At 48.1% G+C, this 24,006-nt stretch overlaps 1 protein-coding gene across 3 annotated transcripts in view; it reads left to right on the top strand.

Annotated features, from left to right (window-relative positions):
• The window catches only part of MYO18B (myosin XVIIIB), a 259,923-nt gene that overhangs the window by 182,331 nt on the left and 53,586 nt on the right, over positions 1–24,006 (top strand). For all 3 annotated transcript variants that reach the window (XM_045459579.1, XM_045459578.1, XM_045459580.1), the window contains 3 exons: positions 623–706; positions 1,781–1,918; positions 4,678–4,863. In XM_045459579.1, coding sequence (XP_045315535.1) covers positions 623–706; positions 1,781–1,918; positions 4,678–4,863 — 408 coding nt within the window. The remainder of the gene's footprint in view (positions 1–622; positions 707–1,780; positions 1,919–4,677; positions 4,864–24,006) is intronic.

Raw genomic sequence — 24,006 nt, 5'->3', positions numbered from 1 at the left:
GGAAATTTCTTCATTTGATCAGTTACAAAAGCAGTGTACTCCTATGCGCATTATAAATAATTTACATAATACATAACATGCAGGAAATAGAAAGTGAGGGGTCTGCCTTCCCCCTGGAATCCCTCTCTTCGGAGATAATCATGCTTAACAGTTTGGTTCTATTTTTTTTTTTCAAGATCTTTATAGTCTCCACCGCATTTAATCTCTGAACAAACCCTACGTGGAGGAGCTAAGCAGAGACTATCAGCCCATTTTATAGATGGGGATACTGAGGTGCAGAGAGGGCAAGGCCAAGTCTAGAATCCCAGTCACTTGACACGCAAGAGTTCTCTTCCCTCAGTATCTGGCCCTACCGCTGTGGCCAGCCCATTTCTGTCTGGGCTCTCAAGGGTATAGAACAGCATGCCGGCAGTTGACCAAAGCCATCGGCTTATATAACGGGAGTGACTCAGCGCACATTGAGACGAACAATGTCGGAAGGATGTGAGCAGTAACTTTCTGGAACGAGCCATTGTGTCACAGGTTCTGAGAGTCTTAGACATCTGGGGGTGGGGAGAAGGGATTTCCAGCAGTAGTTTCCACGCAAAGCCTCAAGGTGACATTTTTTTTTTTGTCTCACCAGTCTGCTACTGACATTGGGCAGATCCAAGACCTACAGCTGCAGCTGGAGGAAGCCAAGAAGGAGAAACAGAAACTTCAAGAACAAGTATGTGCTCAGAGCCGCCACAGTGCAGAGACGAAAGGAAGGGTTCCCTCTGGGACCTCCCAGTTTGGATCCCGGAAACTGTCACTCACTCATTCATTCATCCATTCACTCAACTTCGGTTGTGCACCAAAGGAGTTGAGAACGTTCCCAGCAGACACACACACACACACACACACACACACGCTGACTTTTGCTCATGCCAGTGTGGCATCCAAAGACGCCCTGTGCTGTGAAACTCATCAGCCATTCAGTGCAAGAGTTTCCCCCTCTGAGAAATGGTTCCAAGGGGAAAGGGATGGTCTGTGCAAGACAGGACCATTGTCCTTTGTGAAATCTTCCTTTGAAGCCATATTTCCTCCAAACACCCCTGAATTTCACTCATTAGCTAGGGCTGCTATCATCCATGGGATTCTCAAAGCGCTTCTAAGGTCTGTCGCCTGTGCCTGCTTAGAGTTTCTGTCGAAATGACAGAACCTCAAGCAAATGTCCATGGGGATGAGTAATACCAAATACCACAAAAATAATAGCAGCAGTAGACATCTGTTGGGTATTAATCATATACCAGGCGCTAATCGCCTTCAATCCTCAGACAAAAAAAGGAAAGAAAGAAAGAAAGGAAAAAAAGAAAAAGAAAAAGAAAGAAAGAATGAGCTCATGGAAGGGACCCAGCCTGCCCAGGTGCATCCGGCTGGAGAGTGGCAGAGCCTGGCTTTGAAGTCTGGTATAAATGCTTGGCTCCCAAGCCCACTTTTGGTTGCGTCCTTGGGTGCTGAAGCTCGCGGCTCACACACTGGCTTTGCCCCCTTAGCAGAGCAGGGAAAGGAGGTAAGCAAAGCACTGACTGAGTCTTGTGTTGGACGTGGAAGACACAGGAAACATCACCTCCAGCATCTGAGACGCAGGGGCAGGGTCTGGCATGAGGGGATCGGCAGTTGGCACTTGTGTCTTTAACACGTATCACCAGAGCCAGGAAGGAGGCCGTGGCAATGGGCCTGGGGCTGAGTCCGGCATATGTCTCCATTCTGGGACTCAGGGCCAGCAGGTGGCCAATGGATCTTTTGGGCTCGTTCCCAGCTGCAGGTGGCCCAGATGCGCATCGAGTACCTGGAACAGTCCACCGTGGATCGAGCCATTGTCAGCAGGCAGGAGGCAGTCATCTGTGACCTGGAGAACAGGACGGAGTTCCAGAAAGTGCAGATTAAGAGATTTGAGGTATGCGTGGACATGTAAATATTGCTCGTGCCTGGAGCCGTGGGGCTTTCGTGTAAGCTCCGTCCGTCCTCTGACCGTCCCTCCATCCACTCATGCCTTTCTCTGGATACACATTCCTCACCCGTCTCTCATCCGTGTTGCTTCCCCCATTCCCTCCTTTCTGCCTTCCTTCAACCACACTGTCCCACAGATAACTATCCATCCAGCCTACCCACCTCTATGTATCTCCATCCATGTCCATATGCCATCAGTCCATCCATCACCCTCCTTATGTCTTTTCTTCCTTCCTTTCTCCATGATTTCTTCTCTTTTCTGTTCTTTCCCTTTCTTCAGACCTTGACCCCTCTGTCCGTGTTTTTATCCATCGATCCCGTTCTGCCTGTCCCCATCTGACCACTCATGCACTTATGCGCCCAACACTCACTTTGAGCAGAAATTTATTTTGCGCCTAGCGTGTACCAGGCTCTGTTTTAGGCACATGAAAGACAGATGTACAAAGCAGATTCTGCTTTTCAGAAACATGGAGTTTTGTAGGAGATGTGAGTAAAATAGGTTCATAAATACCCATAATATGGACAGAGGGCTGTGAGGTTTGGGGGGCAAGGAGGTCTTTTCAAGCTGAGGAATCAGGGAGGCCTCCAGGAGGAGGTGACATTGATGCTGGACCTTGAGCAGGGCAGGTAAGACGTGGATGGGCTGGGGTGAGATTCAGTGACAACATTCACATTTAGCTCTGCAGGCCAGCGACATGGACGTCACCACTGTCAAAGTTGTTTGTCATTAGCCACTCCCCTGGATGTCCGCCGCAGCCCCGTAGGGAAGGTAGGATAGGCCTCACCGAATGAACTACAAGGTGTCGGCAGAGAGGTCGAGGGATCTATTCAAGATAAAGCCGTTTAGTGTCAGTGACAGGAGTAGATGGACCGGGGATCATCACTCTCCCCTGGTCCCAGACTGTAATTTCTCCGCAGTCAGCTGGCTTAGCCACCGGACGATGGTCCATCTAGAAATGCGAGGCTGAGGCTGCGTTCCTCACTTTGAGCCATTCTTCCAATCCCCCGTTGGGCACTTTGTCTCTAAGAAGGCTGTGTGAGATATATGAAGAATGGAGAAAGATCCTTCTTTGCCTTGACCCTCAGAGCTTCCCGGAGCTGCTCAAGGGATCCCTCGAGGCATAACTGTCTCTGCAGATCACCATGGAACTTTGATCTACTACACTTTAAGTTTATATAATGTCAGGCTATATCCGTTTGCTTGAATCTAGCATAGTCAAGCGATAGCAGAAAATAAAATAAAACTATGATTTTAAAAAACCCTTTATGTGGCAGATTCCATATCCAAATTCCCTTTCCCCTCTGCTGTTGTGACTTGAATTTAGTAGAATTCCAGGCCTCGGGGACACCTTTTGAGAACTATTCTTCTTCCTTTTAACACCCCCCCCCCCCCACCCTTTGAAATTGTTACCAAACTCCATTTGAAAGGCAAAGGGCAATTGAATTGTAATGCTTTTCTTCTAAACCATGATTCAGTCTCAGATCTGGAGAGGGGCTCAGCGTCTTGCTCAAGGACCTGAAATATTCATGTGGGCTCCCTTTTAGGTCAACACTAGAGTATTTGCCCATCAGAATCGATTGGCTGCAGGCATGTTGGCCAACTAATGAATTCTGCAAAACAGCACTTGGGTTTGTTTTCTGTAGCACTGGTGATGCCCACAACTCTTTTCTCTCTATTTTTTCATTGTGTCCTCTTGGCTTTTCCCCCTGGAAAGGGAAAAATGCCATAAAACATTAGAGCTGAGGCTCAAAGGACCTTATCTGACCAAAACCTCCTCACTTTACAAATTGGGAGACCAAAATCCATACTGGGGAAGGGGTTTTGATTTCCCAGCGTAGTGTTCTCCCCACTGCACATTTTCGTAAAATGATGGGGGCTGCTGTAAATAGTAATAATTCCCAACTTTTGGGGCGCCTGGGTGGCTCAGTCGGTTAAGCTTCCGACTTCGGCTCAGGTCATTATCTCGCGGTCCGTGAGTTCGAGCCCCGTGTCAGGCTCTGTGCTGACACCTCAGAGCCTGGAACCCGCTTTGGATTCTGTGTCTCCCTCTCTTTCTGCCCCTCCCCCACTCACACTCTGTCTCTCTCTCCTTCAAAAATAAATAAACATTAAAAAAATTTTTTAAATAATCCCCAGCTCTTATCTAGAATGTTCTATGTGCCAGGCACTGAACTAAGCCTTCTGCAGAACTTAACGTTTTCAAGTCTGACATGATCCCTAGGACATAAATACTGTCATCATCTCTGTCTCTTAAAGAGGTTAAATAACCTGCCTAAGGTCACACAGCCAGGAAGAGGCAGTTGGGGGATTGAACCTAGGGCATATTCAAAGCCAGGGTGCTCAGCTGTATGCTAGGCTGCCTCTCTGAATAGCAATTATCATTTGCTAGGTTTTTTTTTTAAGTTTATTTATTTATTTTGAGAGAGAGAGAGCACAAGCAGGAGAGGGAGAAAGAATCCCATGACCCGAGCCGAAAATCAAGAGTCCGTCACTCAACCAGCTGAGCCACCCAGGCGCCCCTCGTTTGCTAGGTTTTTAAAATAAATTCTTTGTTTCGGTATCAGAACTGGGGATTGTCGTCCTGATTACCTTATACAAGGACAAGGAGACTCAGCAAAGGATTTCTCTTGCCGGAGCCCCCTGTCTCGGGCGCCTGGCCTCTAACTCCATGGTGCATGTGTGCTCTCCACACCACCTGTCTCCAGGTCCTGGTGATCCGGCTTCGGGACAGCCTGATCAAGATGGGCGAGGAGCTCACGCAGGCGGCCAAGTCTGAGTCCCAGCAGCGGGAGAGCAGCCAGTATTACCAGCGGCGCCTGGAGGAGCTGAAGGCGGACATGGAAGAGCTGGTGCGGCGGGAGGCGGAGGCCAGCCGCAGGTGCATGGAGCTGGTGAGTGCCCAACGCTGGCTTTCCTGCGATGGAGGGTTTCTGGCGCAGGCGTGCCCGCTGCCTGCTGAACCGGAGCCCCCTGGGGCAGGTCTGGGCCTTTGGGAAGCAGGGAGACACCGGAAGGAGCCGGGCAGAGGATCCACGCTGCTATTGGCTGCAGAGCCTGGGGGCGGCCCCAAGTGGGCCAATGGCATTCACTGCTGCTGGATGGGCCGCCCAGCACGTGTACACGTCAGATTCCAGTCTTTCTTTTCCTGCCTCGCGCGCGTTCCACTCCAAAGGCAGGAAAGCCTCGTGGGAAGAGGAAGGAATCAACAATGACTAAATGCCAAGCTTGCATCGCGTCTTAACACCCATATCGTAAAATCCTCATAACAGCCCTGTGAAGTCAGAATTATTATCCCCATTTTACAGATGAGGAAACTGAGGCTCCAAAGGGGTGAGATAACTAGTCTAATGTCACATCTAAGAACTGTCAGAGCTGTTTCTGGGCTAATAACAGCAACAGCAAAGATAAAAGTACTTCCAGGTAGGTACTATTCTTATCTCCACTTAGCAGCTGGGGAAACTGAGGCAAGGGGACAGCAGCACGCCAAATGGAGGCTCAGAGCGGTACATACACTTGCCCAAGGCTACACACACGCTAGTAAGAATTCGAACCCAGGCTTGTCCAACTCTGTAGTCTGTGTTCTTATTGACTAAACCGTGCTCTGCTCCCTGGTGTGATTTAAAAATTTGTCTCCTATCCTGACCAAAAAAAAAAAAAAAAAAAAGGAAGAAAGTAAAATAATAAAAAAATAAAAATAAATAAAATGTACAGTTTGGCATTTTACTAAATTTCATAGGGAGATAAAAGGGGAAAAAAAGGTAAGAATTTGTATTTTGCCCCATGGGAAGGTTTCTCCCATCATGCACTGTATTTTTCTAAGAATGGTTCCCTGCATGGATCACAGAGCATCTCAGAGAGCTGGCTTCTCCTTTTCCCCATGAGGTCTGATGTCCCTAGAACTCCAGGTTTCTGCTTCTGTGACCCGGGAGACATCTGGCACCCCCTTTGCCTGCCACCATAGAGCCTTCACTGAGACAACCCACCACCTGCCAAGGCTTGGCCAGAAGGTCCCTAAATCACGGTCTTTATCTCTTCCCGCCCCATCCATTCTGGTTTTGTGACAGGTCTCGCCCACTTGTCCGCCTGCAGCAAGTATATTTCTCGGGCCACTGCCTGCCACGGCTGGTGTCACTCTCATAAGCTTTGCCCTTGACAAACCATCAGGCAGGCTGTTGTGTGGGGGGAGGTGAGGCTCCGCACAGAGACCCAGGTTCCCAGACAAACCCCAAGCCCCATAACTGGCAGTTTCCCCACCTCCCATGGCCAGGGAGAGAGAAAGGCTCTTTCCTCCAGTTGACAGAATGACTTCCTCATTCACCAGCCCTGTTTCTCATGCAGCTGAGTTCCCCACCTGCCATGTCTGGCTGGAAGCGAGAGACCATCCCAGCCCATCTTCTCTGATGTCTTCTTTAACTGGCCAGACCCCCAGGCGTGCCAGCCAGATCAGATAGTGGCTGTCTTCCCCTTCTCTCTGCTCTCCTGTTCTCCCTCTCACTCCTTTCCCTCCTTCTCTTCTGACTTTCCTGTCTCTATCCCCATTTCCAGGGACAAGATAGAGACAGGAAAGTGAGAAGAGAAGGAGGGAAAGGAGTGAGAGGGAGAACAAGAGACACAGAGAGAATGAGAGCAGGGAAGGGGCAGAGACAGAGGGAGACACAGAATCCGAAGCAGGCTCCAGGCTCTGCGCTAACATGCTGACAGCAATGAGCCTGATGTGGGGCTCGAGCCCACCAACCGTGAGATCATGACCTGAGCCGAATTTGGATGCTTAACCGGCTGAACCACCCAGGCACCCCAGCTTAAGATCTTTAAAGGCCCTGAAATGCTGGAAAGATTATAGTGCACTCCCCACCCCCCGATATAGGAACCAAAATAAAAACAAACAAACAAAAAACTGTAAAACACAAAGCTTGTGTGTTTGCTGAAATGAGACCTGTATGGTTCTCCGCTTTCCGATTGCAAGATGCTGCATAGATTTACCAAGACTGAATTCTGCTCTTTGTTTTGGTGTGTCTGTGGTTGGGCAGTGTATTTTCTGGGGCTGCCTTAGCAAAGTACCAAAAACTCAGTGGCTTCAAACAACAGGAGTTTATTCTAGCACCATCCCGAAAGTCAAAGGCCTGAAATGAAAGTATTAGCAGCACCAACACTCCCACTGAAGGTTGTGGAGGAGAATTCTTCTCTGTCCTTCCAAATTCTCGTGGCTCCAGGCATTCCTGGGCTTGTGGCCACATCTCTCCAGTATTTGCCTTCTCCGTGGATGTGTGTCTCAAATATTCTTCTGCCTTTTTTCTTCTAAGGACACCTGTAATTGGCTTTAGGGCTCATCCCTAAATCTAGGTGGATTTTATCTTGAGATCCTTACCTTAATTATGTCTACGAAGAGACTTTTTCCAAATAAGGTCACATTGCCGGGTTCTAGGAGGCTTTCAGGGTCTCGGGGGCCACCCTTCAACCCACCCTGGGAAAGGAGGGCGTGTTCCTGCTTAGCCAGTGTGTTCTTACCGTGACCCCACACAGCTTGTTTCTTTCGTGACTCTGTGGATTAGCAAGGCTCAAAGGACAGTGTCAGGCTGGCAGACTCTTCCTAACAGTGGACGTCCCAAACTCACTAACCTACTTGCCTTCAGATACGTTCCTTGCCTGTGGGCCCTGGGATATTTCCACTGGGCGAGGAGAGGATGTCGTAATTTCTTGTTACCATTTATTCACCAACATCTGTCTATCCAGCACCAACTGTGGGCGTGGCACCAACTGTGGGCGTGGCACGGGGGTGGGCCTCGGTGGGGAGCCCGGAGAATCTGAAAGCCTCTGCATTGTAGACACTCACAGTGCCGACCAAATGCATCTGGGGGGGGGGGGGGGCGCCCTGATGCTAAGCACCCCAATCCCCCCCCCCGCCCCATCAGTGTGGTGTCCTGGTGCGTCCCCAGGCTTCTTGGCTATGACCTCACCTCTCCAGGTTCGTGCGCGTGCCTTCCTCCGTCCCCTCCCTGTGAGACGAGGGGACGGCTGCTCCACGTCTTGTGTTGCCGAACCAACTTCACCAAAAGCCTGCAAGGCAGTCACGGTTCCGGTTCTTTCCTTCATGCAAGAGGTACGCTTAGGTTTTCGCATGGGCCGTAGGGAACAAGGCACACTTTTGCCCGTAAGGAGCTCATGTATCCCTCTGTAATGGGCCCTCAGAGCTTTTACAGGCAAAGCAAGGTGTCTGTGCACTGGGGTTTGGGGGATTCTTAGAAGGCCGGCTGACACCATGGCCACTGTCACTGCCAGCCATTCCTTTGAGTAAAGCACTGCTCCTTTCGCTTTCCATGTTTTAAGTTCAAATCTCCCTGGGAGAGATATAATGAATTTTCTTTTTTTTTTTTTTTTAACTTTTTGAAAAAAATTTTTAATGTTTATTTTTATTTTTGAGAGAGAGAGAGAGAGAGAGAGAGCGGGGGAGGGGCAGAGAGAGAGGGAGACACGGAGTCTGAAACAGGCTCCAGGCTCCGAGCTATCAGCGCAGAGCCTGGTGGGGCGGGGGCGGGGGGGGGGCTCAAACTCACGAACCATGAGATCGTGACCTGAGCCGAAGTCAGACACTCAATCGACTGAGCCACTCAGGTGCTCCTAGGATGAATTTTTCTAACTCCCCAGACCAAGCATACGTGCATTCATTCCTTCACTGGACATTCCGTGCTTAGGCCCTTTGCAGACATGGCTTTTTTTTTTTTTTTTTTTTTTAATTTTTTTTTTTCAACGTTTATTTATTTTTGGGACAGAGAGAGACAGAGCATGAACGGGGGAGGGACAGAGAGAGAGGGAGACACAGAATCGGAAACAGGCTCCAGGCTCTGAGCCATCAGCCCAGAGCCTGACGCGGGGCTCGAACTCACGGACCGCGAGATCGTGACCTGGCTGAAGTCGGACGCTTAACCGACTGCGCCACCCAGGCGCCCCGACATGGCTTTTTTTCATGTACATGTCAAGGCCAGCAGGTGGAGAAGGTGGAGGGGCACACATGTGAGGGGCTTGGTCCAGGGCTGCAGAGTTGGGAGTGACAGAGGTAGGATGGGTGTGACACAACCCTGCCCTTTCAGCCCAATCTGGCTGAAAAATCCTGCTCTGCTGGGGGACACCCCCCAAAAGATCCCACCTTCTGGGCCCTGGGGAGAAGTGGGAAGGATGTTGATGGATCTCCCTTTCGTGTTCCCTTCCGCCTGTCCCAGCCTGCTCCATTTGTCACTGTTGGTGTTGGTTTAAAGGGCTGTGAGTTGTTTCGCGTGAATGATTTACACCCCTGGCTGGCACACCGGCACGTCCAGATCAGGATCAATTACCCCGCCGATGGAACTTCTCTTCCCGGAAAAAAGAAAAATGAGGTTTTGCCATTAATTTTAGTAAATGTACTATTTCTGGCGACTCCAGCAGCCATTATGGAGAAAAAGAATATTCTGGCTCCAAATCATTCAAGTCCCTTTGTCATGGGAGCGATGAGACAGCTCATCCGCGGATTTATGTCCTGCTGTTTTTCAATAGTTACAGAGCCCAGGGGAAACCACCTCAGCCCCAGGACAGGGTTACCAAGGGAGGTCAAGGGCAGCTGGAAAGGCTCCTGGTGACAGGGAGCCCTACTCTCTGCCTGCTTGGCACGTGCTTCTGTTTTGGAGGCCGCACCTGTTGGGCTTACCCCCTAGCACCTTGGCCTGACTCTTACCCTGAACTTTCCCCTGAGTCAACGGTCTTTTTCAAAAGTTCCCCAGGTCTGGAAAAACATAGGTTGGACTTCTGCTTACTTTCCCCAGTGACCCACGCTAGAAATCCCAGTGGCCTGTCTCTCTCTCTGGCTCACACAGTTTAGCGGCCAGGCCTGCTGTTTTAATTTACTTGGCTATTTACAAAAACATCCATCCCTTCCAGTCCTGTCCTTGCTTCCTCTGTCTTTATTTAAGCCCCATTCCCTCTGGTCTGGGGCTCCACAGTTACCTTCCAACTTGTCTCCCCACTTTCCCTCCACCCTCACTCATCCCTGCAGAAGATCTTTCCAGAAGGGACACGTCTTACTGGGTTACTCTTCTTGCTGAGAAATCTTCCACAGCTCTCCACTGGCTTCAGGACCAAATCCCAGCTCCTTCCCAGAGCCTCTGTAGATCCTTCTGCCTCTGGTCATCTGCCTCTTAGCACCTCGAGCGTTCTACTCCGGCATGAAAGGACCCAACGTCGTGTTGTTTCTTGATCTGAGTGCCAGCCACAAAATCCCTTCCTCCCACCCTGAACCTGCTCTCCTCTACAGCTGCCCTCGCTCTTCTTTGGCTCCTACCTGTCTGCCACCTGCACAGGGCAGACACATTACGTCTCTCTCTCTTTCTCATTCCCTCAAATAATTGCTTTAACTCGTGTGGGGAGAAGGGTGTGTATTAGCTTCATAGAGCTTCTGTAACGAATTACCCAAAACCCGTTGTCTCAAAACAGTGGAAATTTATGATCTCACCATTCTGGAGGCAGAGTCTAAAATCAAGGTGTTAGCAGGGTCGCAGTCCCCCTGAAGGCGTTAGGGGAGAATCCTTTCTTCCTCTTACAATTTCTGGCAGCTCTGGGTGTTCTTTGGCCGTGGCAACATGACATTAACCTCTGCCTCTGTGTTCACATGACCTTCTTCTCCTCTCTCCCTCCATGTCCTCTCCTCTTCTTATAAGAACACTAGTCCATTGGGGGGCATCTGGGTGGCTCGGTCAGTTAAGCAGCCAACACTTGATTTCAGCTCAGGTCATGATCATACCATCGTGGGATCAAACCCTGCACCAAGCTCTGTGCACTGACATCACAGCATCACAGAGCCTGCCTGAGATTCTGTCTCTTTCCCTCTCCCTCTGCTCCTCCCCTGCTTATATTCTCTCTCTCTCTCTCTCTCTCTCTCTCTCTCTCTCTCTTCCTCTCCAAATAATTAAATACACTCCAAAAAAAAGAACACTAGTCATTGGATTTAAGACCCACCCTAATCCCATATGACCTCGTCTTGACTAATTACATCTGTAAAGATGTGTTTCCAAAGAGGTCACACTCTGAGGTTCCCAGTGGATATGAGTTTTGGGGAGACACCCTTCAGCTTGCTGCAAGGTGGGAAAGAGAACCGGATTGGAGTCAGAGAGCTTGGGCAGCTAGGTTAACATTACAGGACCTCAGTTTCCCCACCTGTAAAATGGGGAAGGGAGATATGATGCAGCCAATGTCATTGGGTGGCAGTGAGGCTTAAATGATATGATTTATGTAAAAGGGTCCAATGATAGCACAATGATAGTCTTAGCAGATGTCACACTGTTTTCTTTCTCCTTTCTTCTCCTACCCCTCCCCTGACTCTGATTCTCCATCTACTTAAACTTTATCATAAATCTGCTGACTCTCCCTCCCATCCCATGCCCATGATGGTTGATGGTCGTGATGTTGGTGGGAGCTATTGATTGTTCATCACTCACTGTATGCTGGGCACAGGGCTAAGCACTTACACAAGTTCTCTCATTTAAACCTCCCTTTTGAGCAAAATATCCCTATTTTACTAGTAAAGGAACAAGAGCCAAGAGCTGAAGCACCTTGTCCAAAGTCACCTTCCCAGCAATGACAGAATCAGAATTTGAACCCAGGTCTGACCAACTCAAAACCGTTCTCCTACTCAATAAGTTTTAGACACATTGTATTTACTCATTCGAGTATATTTGTTAAAAACAAAAACAAAAACGAAAACAAAAACCTGAGGGGCGCCTGGGTGGCTCAGTCAGTTGAGCGTCTGGCTTCAGCTCAGGTCATGATCTGGCTGGATTTGTGAATTCGAGCCCCGCATCCAGCTCTGTGCTGACGGCTCAGAGCCTGGAGCTTCTTCCAGATTCTGTGTCTCCTTCTCTCTCTGCCTCTCCCATGCTCATGCTTTGTCTCTCTCTGTCTCTCAATAATAAATAAATGTTAAAAAATTTAAAAAAAAACCCTGAGGTATAAAAAGTCATATTGGTTTTGATTCTGTCATCTAGGCTTCATTGACTTTTGGGATTGGATAACTGTCTCTTGGGGGCACTCTCTTGTGCCTCGTAGGATATTTAGGTGCCTCCCCAGCCTCTATCCACTAGAGGCCAGTGGCATCCCCCACCCCAAGTCGTCACAATCAGAAATATCTCCAGACATTGCCAAATGTGCCCTTGGGAACAGTTCCCCCAACTAAGATCATTGCCCTCACATCACCCTTACAATAACTCTGAAGGCAATGCTCATGAACTCCCCACTCATTGATCCCACTGACCAAACAGGTTTAGGGGTGTGATGTGATGTACCCAAGGTCACAAACATACTGGAGAAGGAGAGGAATTCAGGGCAGGAGGAGGAAGCAGCTTAACTCCCTACCCTCGGAGGAAAAAGACAGGAGGGAGTCCAGGAAAACCCAATCCCAACTTTTCCTGGCCCCAGTGGCAACTTCACAGCACAACCCAATTCTGGGTGGAATGAAAGATATTGCTGTAGACTGTGTACTTTTAATAATGTTTAAATAAAACATGGGAGCATGGGTGTGATCTCCTCACTGAGCCTGGCTTGTCAGCCGCCTGGGCAAAATCATTAATAGTTAATGGGCAACCACTTACGGCTCTCCTTTTGTTAAATCCAGCATCAATTATATATATGGCCCATGAATTATTTATTTGGTGTGACTTGGGGGTATATTTTCCACCTTTGGGGTGGCGGAGGGGAAAGAATGTGAGGCCTGAGACAGATTATGGGCTAGCCGTGAGGGTCTTGTCTCCCTTCTGAACTGGGGGGTTTCCCTACCCCTTGTTAGGAGAAGAGTTCCCACTGATGTGAGCGGCAGGTTGCGATGAGTGTGGATCTGGGGAGGCCCTGGCAGGAGAAAAGCTTGGAGCCGTCATGTGCTACTAAGCGTGTTAACAACCAGCTCTCCAGAGCAGGTGAATCCTGGTATTGTTTTCAAATCTCCCCCTAGAGCTGACTTCAAGCCAACAATATGACGTCACTGAACGCGGAAATGGGGAGGCGCCCTACACACAGGCTAGAGATGAGACACTTCAAAATCATTGGCCAAGAGTAAAATGTTGCTGCAATTATTAGGAAGCAATGCATTTTGAGGCTCTGTTCCTTTTTTTTGTTCTTCATGATTTATTTGATTGTAAACTTACACTCATTGTGTTTTAATGGCAGTTGTGTTTGACAACTGGCCTGCAAAGTGCTTGAACATTTAGCAATAAGCTTTGAAAGCTGATAGGAGCCGTTGCCAGGGGCTTGGAGTCTCCTTGGGGTGGGGTTGCCAGGGTTAGGAGGATTTGTAGGTTTGGGGTCCTAGGCTCTTAAATCTCATCATTCGCTGACAATTTTTAAAAATTTTTATGTATTTATTTTGAGAGAGAGAGAGAGCCGGGGAGGGGCAGAGAGAGAGAGAGAGAGGGAGACAGAGAATCCCAAGCAGGTTCCGCATTATCAGTGCGTAGCCTAAAGCAGGGCTTGATCCCATGAACCATGAGATCATGACCTGAACCAAAATCAAGAATCGGATGCTTAACCAACTGAGCCACCCAGGTGCCCCACATTCACTTTTTTTTGTTTTTAAAGTGGAACTACTTCACCATCAGAAGTAGGACTTCACCATCAGAAGAAGGACTTCTTTGGCCTCATGTGTCAAATGGGTACGATCGATCCCATCTGGTCAGAAAGACTAGAGCAAGCAGTTCACGCCATGTCCTAACTCTGCCTGTCACGTCCGCCCCTCCTACTCTCCCTCTTGTCCACTTCCTCCTGTCTTCTGAGAACCTGGCCACACCTGGTGAGGGCCTTGGTTTTCACATTTGTTCTCATTTTTTCTCGCCTTTTTTTTTCTTGGTCACCCAAGGACCCATGTTTCCAACCTGTGTTGAGAATGCAGCCCGGAGGCACTCACCACACCCAGAGTTAAGGGTTTCGTTTAAGAAACACACACACACACACACACACACACACACACACACACACACACCTCTCTATGTTTTCCTCCCGCAAATGGCTATGAACTTAGAGCATAAAGATGAATTATTTTGGCTGGGAACTGAAGTATTTAAAAAGGCATTCCATATGGAGGGCATTGGGGCCATGAGCAGGGTATAAATAATACCTTTTATGGTTCTCCTGATGGGGAGAGAGCTCTCCTAATTACAGCCCCGTTATCTCAGTGTGATCCAAAATGACCCAACACGTTTATAAACTCACTGTTCACACTGCTTCACTCCCCACCCATTCTGGCCTCCTGCATTCTCAGTGAGCTGACAGGGGAAAATGTGGATATTTATATCACTACCCCCTTCTGGGCACCGCAGGCTCCTGTCTGTCTCCCCACAAAGGTTTCTCTACAAAAGAAACTTGGTCCTAAAGGGGACAGGGGATCCCATGCCCATAGCCCCAGACTCGTTTCTGGGACGGAATTCTTCCAACCTGCCTTTCTCCCAAACTGTGAATGTGTTTGTCTCCATTCAAGAGGTGGTATCGTCTGATGAAATGGGTTTCTTTGCGTCTGCCTCTGAGATGAGCTATCTTGATAATAAAATCTATTACGGAGAGCCAACCTGGGAATAATTGGGTTTATTATTCCCCGACTTGTGGCTTTGTTTCTGCATCGAGAACAGGCTCTCCTGTAATTAATCAGAATTTAAAGTTGCTAATACCAATTACAAATAATGCATGGAGTCTTGAGATGGTGAGCAGAAGAGCAGATACTAATCTTGTCCCCCGAGACTTCACCAGTTGAACTTTTGTCACTTCAGACTTGCTGGAAATTAGAGTAACTTAACTCTACAAAGTTAATTATTTTAAAAAGGCAAGGGGGGAGCAGATATTGATTGAATGTTGCAGGTGTACATTAAATTATTCAAATAGATCCAATTCAAATTGTTTAGATGCGATTATGCTTCCCTTAATTGCATGTCAGAGAGGCTCGGGAAGGTTAATCTTCACGATCGAAAGCACCGTCAGTGGCACGATTAGACATCTCCAGAAGATAGTGGTCCCAGGGAAGTCTAGGGGGCCCCAAATCAGACTCGATGTTCTGAATCCGTTCCCAAACTGTGACTTAGTTGGAAGGGTAATTCATCTCCTTCTGGCGCCCATTTTTATTGTGGCTGAGCTTAAACAACGAGAAGTCAGGAGACCTCAGACCAAGAAGTGGGAAAGAAAATGGTTTTTACTGGGAGAATTGGCTGGTTTGGAACTGCCAGTGTAATGTAACAGGAAAAGGTGAGCAAACTGGTCTAAATTACGGCCCTTTTGGTTGTAAGTGGCAGACAAAATTCAAATTGGCGTAAGCAAAAGGGAATGTGTCGGTTCATCTAATGGAAAAGTCTAGTGACCTCTGATTTCAGGTCCAGTGGAATGCAGGGACACAAAAGATACTGACAGGCTTGAAGGCACTGTGTTGGGACCAGAGCAAATTGTGAACATCCTTTCCTAACAGTGTGTTCAAGGGTATCAGGTTGGTAGGTTGACGTTAGCCGTTGAAGGAGAATTTATACCATGGAAATAGGCAAATGCTCCAAACCTCGGCTTCTCCCAACCCCATTGAGCCAGCTTTTAAATATCCACCAGGATACCAGGGGCTGAACCCTTCCTTCCATCCCCGTTCTCAGGTAGGCTTTTCCTTCCCAAGGGGCAACAAACAGTCAGGCTGAAAAACTGATCAGCAAATCAACCTCCGTGATAAGACACAGTGCTTTGCACCCAACAACTTAGATGGAGGACCAAAAATGGAATCTGACTGACTCTGACTGGCCTGGTTTGAATTTCATGCACGTCCCTAAAGCGAGCACCAGTGCCAAAAGGGCACAGTCTCTGGCCGGAGAGTTCTGGGAGACGTGCCCAGGCCCGAATCCGGGGGTGGAGTCAGCCGTATCCTAACCATGTAGATGGAAAGTAGGGGAAGAAGTCCTCCCCCAAGCAAACCCAGAAGGCCTGGGAATGGGTTCCAGAGAGGAGATGCCCTCAGATATCCACTGCAGAGGCTGTGTCTGTGTATCTTGACCCTGGCTGGCTTTCCTCTGCTCTGCCCAGGTTCCTTTTATGTTTTCTCTTCTCTACTTATTCTCTTGTCTTTCACTTGACTTCCCTCCTGTTTTACTTCTTTTCTGTTACTCCTGGAGCTGGGAGGTCCCATAAGTAGGACGGATCAAAGAAAGGGGAGAGGAGGCCAGAAGCGGGTAGCCTGATTCTCCTTCGTATCTTCGTGAAGGAGGGGCTTCTGTAATGGGAGGAACCTGCCTGGAAGCCAGGGGGCCTGGATTGGAGCCCCGCTTCTGCCTCGTGCTGGCTGTGGGACCTGGGGCATGCCTTTCCTTGAGTGGAACTCATTTTCTCCCTCTCTGTAAAATGGATTGGATCACCTCTAAGGCCCTTGTTGCTGGGATGGTATGTGAGGCTAGAATTGGGCGATCATGGAGCTGTGGGCTTTGAGTGTGTCTCAAACAGCCCACAGGTCACGGTGGCAGCCTCCTCCTGGAAGGATCCCGTCCCTACACCCCAAGACCTCTGTGCAGAGTCACAGAATCTCAAACCTGAAGCTGTGTAGGCTCCTCCGTCCCATCTGATGCCTCCTCCAGCCTCAGATCGGTGGAAAGCCCACCTCTGGTTAAGCAGCTGCAGTGCTGGAGAAATCCCTACCTTTGCAGGCGACAAAACCCCTGTAGTTACCTGCCTTTCTCCACTGCATTCCAGGTGGATTCTATACCGACCCCAGATTCCAGATGTGGATTCCAGATGTGTCACCTTATCTCTGGGGAGATGGGAGGTACCCTCTTGCTTCTCTCACCTGAGAGAGAGCCAGGAGTTATCCAGAGAGGACCGTGTTGTCTTTTTTAAGCAGCCACCCCCCACTTTTAAATCCATAGTTAATGCACATTTATCGGAAATCAAAGCAGAGCCCTCCATCAGGCTTCACCCATTTTTCCCCTGGCCTCTGAGGCAACACCCACAAAACACAGCTTGATATCCCATCACCTAGACCTGAGGTCAGCAAACTGCAGTCCGTGGGCCAAATCTGGCCTGTCCTCTGTGTGTTTTTGTTTGTTTTTGTAAATAAAGTTTTATTAGAACATAGTCACAACTATTTATGTATATTCTATGGCTGCTTTCAAACTGCAATGGCAGAGGTGACTGTGACAGGGACCACTTAGTCCATGATATCTAAAATACTTATTATCTGGCCCTTTCCAGGAAAAAAAAATGTGCTTACCGTTGCCCTAGAACATTGCTGGGTGCATACAAGGCATGAAAAAAAAAAATGCACGTTGAGTGAAGAAAGAGCTTGACAGAAGGGCGAGATAGGGAAGTAAGGAGACCTTGGTGCAAATCTTTGTTCCCTCACTTCCCTCCTGTGTGACTTTGGCCACGACACTCACCTTCTCTGTGTCTCTGTCATCTTATAAAATGGGGATAATCGCTGCAATTCCCTCACAACATTGTGGAGAAGATTTAATGAGAACATGTCATGGTAGCTGGTGCAAAGCAAACTTACCTATCATCATCATGAACATTGTCTTAGTCCGTTTGGCCTACTATCACAAAATAGTACAGACTAGGTGATGTTTAGCCAACAGAAATTTACTGATGACGGTGCTGGAGGCTGGGAAGTTCAAGACCAAGGCATCAGCATGGTCGTGTTTTAGTAATGGCCCTCTTCCTAGTTTGTAGCTGGCACCTTCTTGTTGTGTCCTCACATGGTGGAAGGGGCTAGAGAGCCCCCTGGAGCCTCTTTCATTAAAGCACTAACTCCATTCATGAGGGTTCCACCCTCATGACCTAATCACCTCCTGAAGCCCCACCTGCTAATACCTTCACCTTGGGGGGTTAGGATTTCATCATAAAAATTTGGGGTGGGGGGGACACAAACATTCAGACCATAGCAATCGTCATCACTGTTACCATCATCACCATCATTTTCATCATAATCATCGTCTTCACTGTCATTTTCCGTCCCACCATCACCTCATCATCATTACCACTAATACCATCCCCCCATCGTCATCAACATCACCACTGCCACCATCATTACCATTAATTACCATCATGATCCTCATCACCTCCACCACCACCATCATCATCATGCTCACCACCACCATCAGCATCATCATCACCATCACGACCACTACCATAACCACCACCACCACCCCCATCATCACCGCCATCATCATCACCACCATCACCACCAATACCTCCATTATTATCATCACCACCATTATGACGACCACCACCGTCATCATCATCATCACCATCATGACCACCACCATAACCACCACCACCCCCATCATCACCGCCATCACCACCAACACCACCATTATTATCATCACCACCATCGTGATGACCACCACCATCATCATCATCATCACCATCATGACCACCACTATAACCACCACCACCACCCCTATCATCACCACCATCATCAACACCAACACCACCACCATGAACACTACCACCACCACCATCATTATCACCACCATTATGATGACCACCACCATCATGACCACTATCATAACCACCACCACCACCACCACCCCTATCATCACCACCATCATCATCACCACCATCACCACCAACACCACCACCATGAACACTACCACCACCACCACCATTATTATCATCACCACCATCATGACGACCACCACCATTATCATCATCATCATCACCATCATGACCACTACCATAACCACCACCACCACCCCCATCATCACCACTATGACTATTAGCATGACCATCACCACCACCACCATCATCATCACTATTATCATCAACACAAGAGTCAGACCCAGAGCAGAGAGCACCTCAGAGCCCCTTTGAGAGCAGGCAAACTCTGAGCTTCAGAGCAGAGATAGAAGAAGTGGTTGGATCTTTTCCAGTTTGACAATTCTGGGAATCTTGTCCCCCGTGTGCTGTCCTCCCTTGTAACGGGTGGGTTCGTGGATGCCTCCTTATTTGTGCTCAGTGTCCTGGGCACTGGCTTCATTGGAATTCTGCCCTTTCCCCAGCCTTGCCTTGGCTGCATGCCAGGTAAATGACGCGGAGCCCATCCTGCCTCTAGTCACCTCTGCCACCCGCTCAGATAATTAGAATCAACACATCCATTTCCCTAATGGCATTCTCATCTTCCTCCCCGAAAAGTTTTCAAATAGAAAAAGAAAGGCAAAAACAAGCTACAACTGTCCTTGTTTGGGCAATTTGCAGTTCTCCACAGCTGACATCCACCCAGCTTTGTGGCGGAGCAGAGCTAGGTGGGAGATGATGTGGTCGGTGCTGTTATTAAGTTTGGCAGCAATTTGGAGACAAAGCGTCCTGCTGGAGAGAGGCTTATAAACAAATACTCAAGGGGAATCCTTTAGGCTCCAGCCTTTGTGAGCTCATTGCTGGTGGGTGGGGAGAAAAAAAAGAAGCCTAATGTCACTTCTCAGCAAACAAAAGGAAAGGAACTCAGGAAATAAGATGGGTTTCACTTCTTCCCAAGAGCCTGCCCAAACGTCCTGTGTTGTGCCCAGGTAGCAATTGGATGCTTTTCACCAGGGATCAGCAAATGTTTTCTGTAAAGGGTCAGGGCGTAAATATTTTAGACTTTGCAGCCTATACAATTTGTCACAAAACGCTGCACATTATTGTGCGAAAGAAGCCATAAACAATACACAAATAAATGGGCATGTGTCTTCCAATAAAACTTTATTTACAAAACAAACCAACAAAACCACAGGCTGTGCCTTGTTGACTCCTGTTCTAAGCTCTAGTGGAAGGAAAAATAGAATAGGAGACAGACTGCAGAGCAAGATTTAAATCCTGGTTCCAGCCTTTCCAGACTGTGTGTCCAGGGCAAGTCCACCTGTCTTTTCTGAGCCTCAGTTTCCTCATCTTTAAAATGTATTATAACATAGTCAGGTGATTTACAAGTGTTTGGCACATTTTAAAGGTCAAAAAATAATAAGTGTCCCTACCTACCCCATGTTCATTATAGAGCACTGCCTCAGCTGGAAAACCCCAAGGACACAAATCAGCAGTCTGTATACACACTTCTGTTGTGAGAGTGAACAGTAGGTTGTGGGTTAATGTCAGGCCATCCATGAGACACTGAGAGTCAAGGACACTGCACTGTTCCGAGCCTAACAATTATGTTTGCATTTTAACCGGAATGGCTTTCAGAAGGGATCTTTGGGAGAATTCTGACTTTTGTGAGATGATGCTAATAGTTAAGACATACTTAACCAGAGCAGGGGAAGGGACTCCTTTTCATAGAAAAAGTATAAAAAGAACCTTGATTTGTGATCCCATGGTTGGTTGGTCGGTTGGTTTCCATTATGGATTTTAGCTGGAGGTTGATTTTAAGTTGAGTTGTATATAGTTTGTATTTACTTGGTTTTTTTTTTAACTACTGTTATTTATATAACAGCTTGCCATTTATGCCAGGCATGTTTTATGCCTTATATTATTTATTTCTCCCAAATCCCCTGGGACCTACTGCCTGCTTTTCAAAGTGTGGCTCACAGATGAGCGGTCATGGCTACAGAAATGCAGAATCCCAGGCCCCACGCCACACCTTTGCGCATTTTAACAAGACCCTCAGTGGTGCACGTAGACACAAGGAATCCTAATATAGACACTGCATCGTGGTTATATTACAGATCGGGAGACAGAGGCTGAGAGAGGTGACAGACAGAGCTTCCCCCCCTCCAGACCCTGACCACACAGTCGACTACCCTATTTAGCTTATGGTTCCTGCCTCTGTATTAGTGATATGGTTATTTTGCTTCTCTAACCTTTCCGCCCAGCTAACCGTGTACTTCCTGTTGTTAGGCATCCCTTTCTTCTTGACTCTTCCATTGTGGGGGTCCAAAAGTTAACCGCACACCCAGTAGGTGCTCAAATATCTGCTGTCTGGTTGAGTGACTCCATCAAACATTTGCATATGCAAAACTGAAAGCCTGCTATTTAAAAAAAAATGGGGTTGGGGGCTGCCAGTTGTAATCAGTAGGGTTTCCCGGGCACATGTGCCTTTCAGTGCTGAGTCTTTAGAATATAGAATAATAACCTCTCTTGGAGGGTTAGAAGCATAAACACCTTGACCCCAAGGGCTCTAAGAAGCTTCAGGTTTCTCTAGTTTTGTCTTCTGGAGTGATAACTTCAGCAATCAGGACAGGTGAGGCACAGTGATTTCCCCAGTGTTTAGATTATTCTATTTTAGTTTTTATTTTTAAAGTAATCTCTGTGCCCAGTGTGGGGCTTCGAACTCATGGCCCTGAGATTAAGAGTCCCATGCTCCATCAACTGAGCCAGCAAGGCTCCCCCAGGTTCTTTTCTATCTCACTAGAACGTATGCGAGTCCCCTAGAGAGGTGGTGTCCAAATATGTCAGCCAGCAGCCTCATGGAGCTATTTAAATTTACGTTAATTAAAATTAAATACGATTAGGACACAGCTGTTGACTTGCACGGGCCACGTATCAAACACTCAGTAGCCACTTGTGGCCAGCAGGCATAATCTGGCACCAGCATAACCTTTTGGCATGTAATCTGAATTCTTCCCCTTTGTTCCAGTCTTTTTTTTTTTTTAATTTTTTTTTTCAACGTTTATTTATTTTTTGGGGGACAGAGAGAGACAGAGCATGAACGGGGGAGGGGCAGAGAGAGAGGGAGACACAGAATCGGAAACAGGCTCCAGGCTCTGAGCCATCAGCCCAGAGCCCGACGCGGGGCTCGAACTCACGGACGCGAGATCGTGACCTGGCTGAAGTCGGACGCTTAACCGACTGCGCCACCCAGGCGCCCCCCTTTGTTCCAGTCTTATTCGCGGTTCCTCCTCGACCTCTTCCCGGGGTGAAGCCAGCCAGGCCACATGCACTTCCTTTCCATTTCCCTCTTTGGGCCACTTATGTCTCTTCTCATGGCCAGAAGGAGGGGGACTTGGTTTTGGAGCAAGAAGTGCAAGGCCATGCTCAAGATAGCCTCACTGAGCCGTCAACTCCTTTAGGTTAAACCCCACTTGTGCCTTGGGCCACCCTGGTCTTGGGATGGCAAGGACACCGACATTGTCATCTAGTCTCTGTATTTCATCCATTTTCCCACAGGGCGCCACCGCCCTGCATTTTTTGAAAAATAAGTTTTACAGCTAAGCTCTTTTATGCCTGTAAGTTAACTTTCAAACCTTCCTCTCCTCTGATATGACTTCCTAACAACATGGTTGCTCAACATTTAGACCTGTGGAGTCTTAGCATTTGGAATGATAGCATCCTAGAGATACTATGGTATCTAAGACCTTAGAATCTTCAAGGTAGAAAATCTTAGGACTCGTAGAAGCTTGAATCATTAGACATACATAATAGTAAAATCTTATTAGGTTGAGCCATACAAAATTTCCATTTGTATATAAAATGATTGACTATAGTTGATTTCACACGGTTCAGCCTAATAAAAGTATGAACTATTGAAAGTCATACATTCTTAGAATTATTCACTCCCAAAAGCTACTGAATTTTAGAACCCTAAGATTTTAGAACAGGGACCGGTAAATTTTTTCCCCCAAGGTCCAGAGGGTAAATATTTTCAGCTTTGTGCACCACAGACTCTCTCTCAACCTCTGAATCCTGAAAGCATCCACACAGACAATACATAAATGAATGTGTGGTTGTGTTCCAATAAAACTTTGTTTACAAAGACAGGCACAGGCCAGATTGGAATTGCAGGCCATAGTTTGCTGCCCCTGTTTTGGAACATAAAAGCTGAAAGGGTTCCATCAAGCACTTGGATTTGCACAGGAAACTCCTAGACCTACTTTCAGAGGTCCTGAAGGGCCTCATTCAAATGTGGAGACATTTTTTTTAATGTTTATTTTATCTTTGAGAGAGAGAGTGAGCAGGGGATGGGCAGAGAGAGAGGGAGACAGAGGATCCCAAGCAGGCTCTGTGAGAACAGCAGAGAGTCTGATGTGGGGCTCAAACCCATGAACCGTGAGATCATGACCTGAGCCAAAGTCGGACACTCAACCAATTGAGCCCCCGAGGCAGCCCCAAACGTGGAGACATTTTAAGGAATTGTTGCTTAGTTCAGACCACTGTCTCTCCCGGGGCAGCATGTGGCCTCCAGAGAGGGAATGAGGAGAAGGAGGAGCCTCTGGAGCCTGTTGCTAACATGTTCCCCAGCCCTGGGAGGGAGTCAAAGCCATGCGTCTACCCTGAGGGGAATGAACGAGGCCTGCTTTCCAGCAGCCCCAGCCCCTCTGAGGCCAGCAGCCCCTGAGCCAAGCCCCTCAATGAGAAGGTCCAGATGACCCTGCGTGCTGGAGAGGGCAGGATGGATACAGCTGGCAAGAGCCAGGGGTGGGGGGAGGGTGGGATGGAGGGCAGCAGCGAGGTGGATTTGATGAGGCTGTTCGTCCAGGTGGCATGGGCCACAACCTTGATATGTGGAGGAGAAAAGAGAGATCGCACACTGCTTAGCGATCGTTTCTTTCCCGCTGAGTCAATAAATGAATAAATGGACCACGAGTGGCCAAGTGGCTGATATAATTTTAGACTCCATCAAAAGGAAGATCACAAAAGTGTATGGAGGGAGCTTCCACGTCTCTGTGTCCCCCCGCGGGGAGCCTGGGCTTCCTAATGTTACAGTCTGGGAGGCATCTCAAAGGAGGACAGGGCAATCTGGGGACATTTACTGCCTGTCTGCTACATGGCTGACACAGTGCAAAGTGCTTTCCATGCTTCCCACAATTTGTCTCATGAAATCGGCACTTCCAACCTCATGAGCCAGGTAATATTTTTTTTTCCCCTCTATTTTACACAATTTTTTTTTTAAAGCGTTTAAAAAGACGAAGTGACTTGCCCAAAGCTAAATAAGTAGGAAAGATTAGCGCCAGGACATGGAATTGGTCTCCTGGACTTCGAAACCTTCGCGCCCAATCAAGATGTTGCTATTTCGTGAAGGAACATCACGATGCATGTGGATCACCTCGGGGTATTGTTAAGATGCAGAGCCTACGTCAGCACATCTGGGGCAGGGCCTGAGAATCTGCATTCCTAAC

Source organism: Leopardus geoffroyi, chromosome D3 (assembly GCF_018350155.1).
Source record: "Leopardus geoffroyi isolate Oge1 chromosome D3, O.geoffroyi_Oge1_pat1.0, whole genome shotgun sequence".
NCBI classification, from domain to species: Eukaryota; Metazoa; Chordata; class Mammalia; order Carnivora; family Felidae; genus Leopardus; species Leopardus geoffroyi.
This window is presented reverse-complemented; position numbering and strand designations above follow the sequence as displayed.